General features: G+C 40.0%; 1 protein-coding gene across 1 annotated transcript; it reads left to right on the top strand.

Annotated features, from left to right (window-relative positions):
- Nucleotides 1-6,485: 6,485 nt before the first annotated feature.
- LOC120105752 (BRI1 kinase inhibitor 1-like) lies at nt 6,486-7,383 on the top strand. The gene has a single exon (XM_039118484.3). It carries the CDS (start codon nt 6,498-6,500, stop codon nt 7,347-7,349), a length of 852 nt encoding a protein of 283 aa, XP_038974412.3. The 5' UTR covers nt 6,486-6,497; the 3' UTR covers nt 7,350-7,383.
- The last annotated feature ends 3,653 nt before the right edge of the window (nt 7,384-11,036 follow it).

Here is an 11,036-nt window from a genome sequence, read left to right as displayed (position 1 = left end):
CTAGTGAGCCTTGAACCAAATTGGGAGGAAGGTGAACTACTTTATATATAACAATGTGCAAAATACAGGGTTGATATTGCAGCAATTTAAAAAGCAGAAGAGTATTTGCAATTCCATCCAAAATATAGGAGGGTATTATTTTTAGCCTATAAATAATGAAGATAAAATTACTATCCAGAGATACCAATGTACAAATAAATAAGACATTTTTGTGGCTAGTGAAGAAATTTTCCTTTTAAAAGTAGTTTACCATTTGTCCTTTCTTAGCCTTAGTGACTATGACCATGATTTATTTGCCTCCTAATAAGGCTCAAAAGAGATTAGCTCCTAAATAAGAAAATACCCTCGATCAGTATGTGCCAACAATCAGTCTCGATTGGCAAGGCCTGAAAGAATGCTAGCTCTTGACTCATACCAACATGCCAACCATCAGCCTTGATAAGCTTTGCTCTAAAGAAACAACTTCCTCAAAACATAATATCACAGTGATCGAGATATGCCTGCTATCAACACCAAAGGCTAGGCTCGAAAGGAGACTAGTTTTGAGTCACATCAACATGCCAAAAATCAATCTTGACCGGTAAGCCCTGAATCATAGTCAGACTAGAGGGTAAATATTATTTATATTCCAAACCAATTTTCCCATTCATATAGTGAAAATAATTCTTTCAATGCATTTCAAAACAAAGTGGACTTCTCTTTTCGAATATTTCCAATGTGCAATCAAATCATCATGCTTATGATCATGTTCAAGTAATGTATTGCATGAGATATTAATTAACAAATTTCTGAAGCATATTTTTATAATGAAAATCCACCTAGCATATGCAATGCTGTTTTCTATGCTTGATCTATGACTTTTACACTTATTTCTTTTCATTCATGGTAAATAATTTTTTTAATAATTATGTACTAAATATAGGTACAAAATATCTATATGCAGATCAAGGTATCAAATATAAAATAAATTTTATAAATAAAACATAAATGCATAAGAAAACTTCAAAAGTATAGAGATACATATGGATCAAGTTATAAAGCACAAAAATTCCTCCAACAATACTACGTATGACCTGAATAAAATATATCATCGATTAGGTTTCCCAAAATGATCTAAATTAACTATAGTTTCACTTTAAATCTAGGGCAAATGAAAGGTCTCCTAGTTGCGGGAACCACTCAAGGTCCCATAGCTCAAAAATCTACCAAATTAGGGGTTTTGACCCCAAATCTAATGACTGGTAGCCAAGATATGGGTGCACAAGCTAAATCCAATCCAATTGCTAAGATTTCTATTCCCTAATCTAAGAATAGAGGAGGGGTTTGTGATTACCTCGGGTATGGGTTTTGGACCCTAAGCCAAATGCGCCTCCAAGATCAGGTGTCCCTTGCACCTCTTGTTCTATGAGACTGACAAACTAGATTAGAGAGAAAAAGAGAGAAAGAGAGGGAGGGGGAAAGAGAGAGAGAGCTAGAGAGGAAACATTGGGATCCGTGGATCATGGGACATGAAGAGAGAGATCAGAGGAGTGGGGGAGCTCAACTCTGACCTACCGACAAGTGGTGTGGGGTAGTTGTTCATGGCAGTAGCCACCAGATGGAGCATCCTAAGATAGGGAGGCATTTTAAGAGGCACAGAGAGGTGGAAGACTGGTGAGCGAGAGATCGCATGAGAAAGAGTGATTGTAAGTCTCGGTCTACCAATCAAGCCAAGCTCAAGTGAGCTCTGACTTTTCACTGATCTATCAAATCTTAGTGATCGGACATGACTGGGGTATGGAACGAAGCAATGATGCTGAGAGGTAGAGAGAGATGAAGTGAAAGAACCCCTTTCCCCAGATAGTGCACCAGGTGGATGGGAGAGGAGAGCCCAATTTCATGGCCTAGATTGATGAGGGGAGATCGGTGGCTGGTGGAGTACTAGTGCAATGAAAAGTTTCTTTGTTTATCGCTCTATTTCATATCGTTTCACATAAATCATGCAATAAAACTATACTCTTTACTTGAGTTGGGTAAAGCTTTGGCCTCTGCCCAATCCATTACACCCAACATTGAGTCAACTTGATAAAATTACAAAATCTAGCCAAACAGGATTAGGCTAGGTTGAGTTTTTGGCATGAAGTCTCTTTACTGTATAAAATCGACTGCAAATGCAAAATGTTAGAAATGTCTACAATTGGTAGTGAAAGCTTTTGAAGCAGAATATCTGGAGTCGTTTTTAGGTCATGCTACATGGAACTAAACAAGGAGGGGGAAGAGGGGATCAGGGGGATCATGGACCTTCTGCAGTGCGGGGATTGCACTATAAAGAGCTATATTGAGCTCCATGGCCACCACCAGGATATAGACAACTATTATACAAGGTCGCTTTACGTGCCATACAGGGCGCATTACTATTGATAGCCATCCATCTTCTGATGATGACCATTGAGCTCGATGCAACAGTTTATGGTGCAATCCACGCACCGAGAATCTAAATCTTGGATTGGATCAGGGGATGCTCCATTCCTTTCGAATGGATAATACTATATCCACCGTGGTAGCCATGACAATGCATCGTACCTATAAAAGATGTATATTTTGTTTGTCCCCATAAGAGCGAGGGGCCAATTTGGTTTGCTGAAATCCTCTCTCTCTCTCTCCCAGCATCCAAAGCCTAGATCTTGTTGCCAGCAACAAGTGGTTTCAACGGAGGGAGGACCATCTCCAACCTTGTGATTGTTATTCATATGCCGCTACCAACGCCAAAAGTGTGGTGGGGTTGGGATCGAAAGTGCCATCCTACCATGTTAGCAAAGTCACGAGGGGCCTCGGAGTCTCTAGACTATTCTAACTTGGCTTCTCTGTCCTCCATATTATTTTGCTTTCTTTTCCTTCCCCTGAACCCCAACTAGCCACCAAATTATGCTCAATCATACTACATGACATGTACCACTGTTCATATCTTTCTGCAATAAAATGTCAAGCTAATCAAATGAATGATCTCCACTCTACGTGGTAGGTGCCATGCCATACATATACATGGGTGACCGTCAAAAACTGTTGAGAATTAGAACAAAGTTCATGTTTTATAGATTGTAAAAAAGAGCTATGTCAGCTCAGAAAAGTTTACCATCATAATTTTCTTCATTGAGCTTGATCAATTAAATTGAGGTAACTACAATTCCATTGCATTATGAGCTTGTAATCAATATAGGTTGCCAATCATGATATTGACCATCCATTTTATTTGAAGATGGGCGGGGATTTGATAATGTTGGGGGGAATTCTAATCAGCCTTTCGAATATAGAAAACATCAAGAATTTCTTTCACACAATTTAACCGGATGCAAACGTTAGATAAGTGGATTTCCTTCAAATATGTTTTCAACTCCCTTTCAATCTGGTGGGTCCTACTAATCAACAATAGTTGATCGAACCAGGTGCAGTGTGACTCGAGAGGGACCCATCATTTGTTCAATTGCCGATTGTTTTAGGCCCTGTTTGGGGAGCTGTTGGCAGTAGAGCTGTTGGAAGTAGAGCTGTTAGAAGTAGAGCTGTTGGAAGTAGAGCTTTTATAAAAAGCTGTTTGCTGTTTGGTAACTAAATTTCTAAAGTGCTGTGGCACTTTAATATTTGTTTGGTAAACAAACTGAGAAAGTACTTTTGTACGACAAAATGACCATAAAGGACATTACTAGTATTATACAATAGTGCATAATAAAATATAATATATATTAATACATAAATATATGATATAGTATAATATTAATGTAATGTAACATAATATTATTATAATATAGTACTATAACATTGTATACTATAGGATAATAATTTAATATAATATTAAATTATTTAACATAACATAATATTATATTATATTATATTTATAGTATAATACAATAGTAAATGTATAAAATATTATAATTATTAGTATAAATTAATTTTTTACTCTTTTGATGACCATTTATTTCTCTAACAAATTTTCTAACTAGGTGAAAAAATTGGTTAAATAATTACTAATATTTTTATTTATTTATTTATTTATTATTTTATTCATTGAAATATATTTATTTATTATTTATTTATTTATTTATTCGTTCATTTATATACATATTTATTTATTTATTTATTTTTCTTTTTTTTCTTTTTCTTTCCTTTTCTTTTTTTTCTTCTCTTTTTTTTTCTTTCCTTTTCTTCTTTTTTTTTCTTTTCTTTTTTCTTCTCTTCTTCTCCTTCCTCTCTTTCCTTCTTCTCCTTTCTTCTTCTCCCGCGAAGCCGGCAGCGCCGGAAGGGGGGCTGGGATGGCGGGCCGCAGCGGCTGCGGGAGGAGGGGGGCTCGGGAGGGGGCCGGGACAGCGGGCCCCGACGGCCGCGGGGGGAGGGGGGGCTCGGGAGGGGGCCGAGACGGCGGGCCCCGACGACCGCGGGGGGAGGGGGACTCGAGAGGAGGCTGGGACGGCGTGCCGCGGCGACCGCGGGAGAGGAGGGGCTCGGAGGGGGCCGGGACGGCATGCCGCGGCGACCGCGGGGGAGGGGGGGCCTCGGGAGGGGGCCGAGACGGCGGGCCGGCCGGGGACGCAGCGGCCATGGCGGCCCCTTCCTCCCCTTCCTTTTTTAGTTTTTTTTTGCTGTGTGGTGGGTCGCAGCGGCGGGGGGGTGGGGGCTGGGGGGCGCGGCCACGGGTGGCCAGCGTGGTGGCTGCCTCCCAAAAAAAAAAAAAAAAAGAGGAGGGCCGGCGGCATTGAGGAGAAGGAGATGGAGGGGGAGAGAGAGAGAGGGGGGATGGTGAGAGAGAAAGAGGCGGTGCGATTGAGATTTTTGGAAGGAAAAATAAACTTTTAAATGGGGGTATTTTGGTCAAAAATACAGCTTTCCGACAAAGCTGAAAACAGCGTTTTCGGAAAGCTCCAAAATTGGGCTTCTGCCAAAAAGCTGTTTTCAGCTTCCCACAAAAGCTGAAACAGCTTCTTGGAAATTTTATCAAACACATTTTTTTACCTAAAAGTACTTTCGGAGGGCCAGAAAGTGCTTTTTGGCCCTCCAAAAGCTCCCCCAAACAGGACCTTAATCAATGTTATACATCTGAATTGACTAGGACTATTGATTAAAAGATCTTCATGTTCATATCTAATAATGTTTTTATGTGAATAGTCAATTGAACACAGCATAATGTATGACTCAAGGGGGACCCATTATTTTTTTCAATTACAAGCTGTTTTAATCCATGTTATGCATCTGAATTGACTAGGATTATTGATTGCACTAGAGGGCTAAATGAACACCAAATGAAAAGATTCTCATGTTCAAATTAGATGACTATTTTAGATGTGCTAAGTCTATTGCATGATGCTATGCTAGTTCAAATCCACTATCATTTTAGTTATAGCAATTTCCTGCAATTGGCATATGAGCCAGACTTTTTTATTGCCTTCTCAACTCTCAATCATAGTCCATACGCAAATGAGGTTGGTTACAAAGAGCCTTGTTGCTATTCTTTTGCATTCTATCAAGATCTGCCATGTACATAGATTGTGGTGATCTATTACTATTTGCTTTGTATTTAAACAGAAAATTAATAAACAAATAGATTATTAATACTTTATTAGCATTTAAACAGGACCTTAAGGAAAACTATCTACTTGTGTCTCTACCCCACAAATATGAAAACAATAATCATTGAATACTATCCTCTTAAAAAAAAACTACTGAATAGTCAAAGCCCAGCACGGTCAGAGTATCACCATGCCTGTTTCGACATTCTTCGCACTGAGAATATCATTCCAACTGTCCAGAAAATAGAGGCGAAGAAAGAAAGTAGCATTGGACTATCAGCAACCCAGGGGCGGTAAACTATGGTCCACATTTCGACCGCTACTTGGACCGGTAGTTCTAAGAATACTTTCTTGACTTGACTCAACCCCTTGCTTTTTTATCTCCCCACCCCCCGTTCTCTCTTTGCATCTGCATGACTACAAGCTTCTTTGTCTCCTTATCATTGCCCAAATAACTCATTAGACTTATAAATGCTTCACAATTGGATGAAAAAATAAGTCCACCTGCCCTTATACGTAACAACTCAAATTTTATCCAAAAGACTAGCCATAAGATATTATTTAGATTTCTTGACTCTGTATAAATACCTAAGACTAACCTTATATACTCTCTCCGTTTAAGCTCTCAGATTCTCGCCACAAAAAAAATCTAAATCTATTCACGAATATCATAAATCCAATCATAAATATCACGATAAGCTCGTGATCAGTCCAAATGGGCCAGTTCTGCAGTATCTGCTAGTTCACATCAGCCATGACCGGATTTGCTCAAATACCATTTATAGTAATTTAGGATCTTATCCAAAAAATCTAGCTAGAAGGTGTTATTTAAATTTTTTGATTCTATATAAATATTCAAGATTTATCTAATGCATCATCAATGCGGGACTAAACATATGTTTGCAGGTCCGCACACCTTATAAGTTCCTTCATAGCCTCCTTCACGTAGCACATATTGGGGCCATGGACGGGCAGAAGCCTCAAAGAGAAGAGAAAGAAGCCAATCTGGAATCAAATGATGACAACGGGATCATCCCACTGCCTTTACCTCCATCCTGCACCTCTTCCCCTTCCCATGAATTCTCCTTCACAATATCTCTCCACCCTTCTTTCATGCCATCACCAAAACTCATCAAATGCAACGAGGCCACACCATCCATCGCAGTCGACATGGCCCCGGCAGATGACGTCTTCTTCCATGACCACCTCCTTCCCTTCCATTTCCCCTCCCACCCCCCCATCTCACCCCGGGCTTCTGACATCTGCATAGAAAACCTTAGCCTTCCTCTTGAGAACCTCCGCAGCGATGGAAGCCTAAAATACCACAACCTCTATAACCACAACAATCCCGACACCAGCGAGACCAGGGAAAGAACGAAATTCGAGTCCTTCTCTTCCTTTTTCGGTCTTGGAAAGTGGAGGAAGGCGAGTGATATAGGAGAAAAAGAAGAGAACAAGAAGATGAAGAAGAAAGGATTCGACATGAGCCGTTTCCTGAAGAAGTATGCGAGAATGGTGAAACCTTTTTCATTCTTCAAGAGGGAGAGTAGCAAGCGTGACCTTCATCATAAACCTTATTCCTTCTCAGGCCGTCCAAACCCAAAGGAGAAGGTTGGATGGAGAAGAAGAAGAGGTGAATTCTCTGCACCAGACTCCATGAGAACATCTCCCACGAACAGCGGCCTCCTCTCAGCTACCTCGATGCCCTTCAATTCTTCGGATGAGAGCACGATGGAAGAGCTCCAGAGTGCAATCCAGGCAGCCATAGCGCACTGTAAGAATTCTACTGCAACGGAGGAGAAATGTAAGTCATGAGATTACAAGGAAAATAGAAAAAGGAGTTACCTTCTTGCTCCGTTTCATTATGTGTAAAAGCTTGAGTACATGAATTACGAGAGAAGACTTCTAGAAGTTGTAGAGAAAGAAATAGGCTTGAATTTATTAATTTGATAGAGCATCTACATCTAATTGTTTTGGAACTTCTTCATCCACATGAAGCAATGTGTCATATTTAATTTGTCTTCAGTTTCAAAGACCTTCAGGTAGGAACTCATTTCACCTTCTGGGGCAGGATGAAGGAGATATTTTACATTATTAGGAGTAGGATGCACGTTTTAATGGATACCAACGTAGATCCAAGCTATTGTGGTCCCAACCTTATCTAGATTTGGACCCAGCTCATGATTCCAATTACAAACACTTGACCCAAAATTTACGCAAGTAAATCAGGTATTGTTTGACGAGAACTGGAACCCAGTTAGTCTTAATAGCCTCGATATACCTAAGAATTTTCTGGTCCATGCAAATGCAAGACTGACCTTATAGAGCTTTGCAAGTTCAATGATGTACCCATAGTGCATCAAAGAGTTCAAATTCAGTAGCATCTGGAAGCCAAGCTCATGAATGGTAAATTGATTCATTTCTTGTCTCCAAAAGTGGAGGCCATAGGTTTGATTCCTCAAGTTGTGACCAGGGAATTTCCGAGCATCCTTGGCAATGTAGGTGGCATGATTTAACAGCATGGTCAAGCGCTTATACTGTTTAATTAGGCATAGTTCCTGGGCCAAGGTGATTTTAGGAGTTGCTGCCTTGTAATAGTCCAGGGAAGCTCAATTAGGAAAGAGAAAATATACTCTTTTTTATTATTATAGCAGTTCAGTTTTGCTGATTTGAAGTCTCTTTCCCCCTAGTGGTCATCTTCTCTTCTGGTTGATGTTTTTGAAGCTGAAAGGTTTCTTAAATTTGATTTACCTCAGCTTTCTTCTGCAGTAAAACTTGGTAAAAGCCCTCAAGCAAATGCGATTGCATGCATGACCCAAGCGGATAGAACTTTCTTCTTTCCATTCATTTTTTTGTTATGTTTGTTTTATATTTATTTTTGATGACAAAGTCTTGAAGGGGGCGTTTGGTATGGGGTGATCAGCCCAGGATCAAGGGTGATGGGGGTGGAGGTGATGAGATCACCGCGTTTGGTTGCACCACAGTGATCCTACGTGGCCGTGATCCTAAATCACCTCTACTCCTCAAATTACCCCCAACCCGGTGATGGGATACCCATCTTTGAGGTCGGAAATCCAAGATCACCCTATTGGGGTGATCCTAAGTTGAAAATTATAGACCAAAATACCCCTCAACCATTTTTTATCTTGAGTCATTACCTCTTCCTATCTTTGCTCCGATCTCTCCCATCTCTCTGCCCTCCTTTCCAGCGAGTGTCAAGGAGTCCAAAGGCATTCAACGGCGACTTCTGGTGGAGATCCGAGAAGCCTTAAAGATTCAGGTATGTACTCTCTACTCTCCATCGTGTTCTTGTTTCCTGGCCTGCAGAGGGGAGGAGGGGTGCGGAGGAGAGGGAGGCTTTCTAAGCTTGACCAAAAGGAAGCAAAGGCCCCATATAAAACAGGAACAGGAGTTGCCTACGGGTCTTCCCCCTTGATGGAAGGGAGGTGGAGAGTTTCCGGGCCTGCAGAGAGGGGGGGGGGGAGGGGGGGGGGTGTGGAGGAGAGGGAGGCTTTCAAAGTGATGCCGGACTATTGCGGGAAAGGAGGAGAAGAAGGAAGAACAAGAGAGGAAGAAGGAAGAAGAGGTTCTAGGGACGCAGGAAGAAGAGAAGGGGAGGAGGAGGAGGAGGAGGAAGAAGAATAAGATGTGGGTGAAAAAAGAAATTCTTAATCATTCATTCATTAAAATCCTAATCATGAAAATAGTCCCCTATATATAGGGCCAAATAAACACAATTAACATAAAACCCCCTTATACAAAAATAACTCTTAATAAGCCCACAAATAACACAAATAAGCCCTAAAATGCAAACAAGCCAAGAAATAAAATAAATAAAATAAATATGCAAATAAACGGGTCTGACTCAATTCGGGGGCTCAAGATCATCTGGATGAAGGGATCTGATGTCCCCATCAACTCCTTCTGGATGAGAAAAACTCGATCCCGTCGAGTATAGGTCTGACCGGCTGTCGGACTGCTCCAAAAGATCGGAATCAAGGCGCTGCAACTGTGCTCTGAAAATCCACGTCACATCAGACTTTGGTCGACCTTTCCACCGAACAAGATAACGTTGGTAACCACCGTTCCCGGTTGAAATAACCTGCTCATCCAATATATATTCTATTTGTTCTCTGCATGCATGAAATTTGGGAGGTGGTGGCTCAACAACAGATAATAGGTCAGGGTGTCCAACATGGGCAGGTATATCAATAAAGGGGTTAGAAGACATGAATATTATCTTTTTGTATGGGACTAAATCTTCAATATTAAATGTCGCACTAATCCCATAGTCATCAGGAAGATCCACAACATATACATTCGAACTGATTTTCTTTAAAATTTTGAATGGTTCTGCACTACAAGTTTGCAACATCTTAAACGTATCAGAAGAAAATCATTCAAGCCTAATTCTTATCATGACATAATCTTTTTCACTTAACTCTTTATAACGTCTGTGTAAATCAGCAAGGAATTTATATTTTAAGTTATTTAAGAGACTACAATTGCTGATTTCTTGATGCAATGAATATGGATGTGATGCAATTGATTGTGCAGACTCAACGACTCTATACTGATGAGACATGAAAAATAAGTCTATGGGTTGCCTAGGTTTGTAATCATGCACTACTTCGAATGGACTCATACCTATAGACTTGTTAACCGAACTATGATATGCAAACTCAACTGTCGATAATATTAAATCCTAGATCCTAGCATATGCATTTGGGTTGAGCCTATGATGTGGAAGGTTGGGCAGAAATACTCCGAGAACTAGATCAATTGCGTGTTGGATATCACACATCGGAAAAAGTGCATCCGGAAGATCATCAGGGACTACATCATTAAACTCCTCTAGAAGGGAAACTACTATAGAGGAATGTTCAAGATTGGACTCCATATGGGTATCTTTAGCTACAAGTGCCAATTCAGGTGACTGGTGTTCGTCCGATTCCTGTCCACCTAAAAATATGCTAGACAGATCGTTGTTAGAACCGATGGACAAAAGTTAAATTAAATTTCTACTCTTACCTGTTCTACTCGAAGAATAGCGGTTGTAAGAGGTCGATCCACAGGGAGGCGATTGGAGTTGCATAAAAATTAGAACATTCACTCGGATTCAAAATCGACTTTTGAATGATGGAAGAAAAACATTATTTTGAGGATGTTGATGGATTCTCTAGTCTACCGGAGAATGTTTTTTTTATTGAAATTAACTAAAAGACAGGTATTTAAATTCAAAAAGCATTTATTTAATTAATCAAAGAAGAGTTTTGGCATAAATTAAAATGGATAAAATAAGAAGATTGAAGCGAACACAAATTGCATGAAGGAAGATTTAATTGTATTGCATAACAAAGAAGAAAGATTACAGAATTTGGAGAACGGAAATTAAAAATAATAGAAATTAAAAACTTTAGCATAAATAGATCTCTCTATTAAACTAAAACTAAAAACTCCAAGACAACATGCTCTCAAAATAAAACTCTTACTAAAAACATT

Source organism: Phoenix dactylifera, chromosome 7 (genome assembly GCF_051530095.1).
Source record: "Phoenix dactylifera cultivar Ajwa chromosome 7, Ajwa_hap1_PhDact_Kaust_v1.1, whole genome shotgun sequence".
NCBI classification, from domain to species: domain Eukaryota; kingdom Viridiplantae; phylum Streptophyta; class Magnoliopsida; order Arecales; family Arecaceae; genus Phoenix; species Phoenix dactylifera.
The sequence above is the reverse complement of the archived record's forward strand: the minus strand, read 5'-3'. Positions and strand labels throughout refer to the sequence as shown.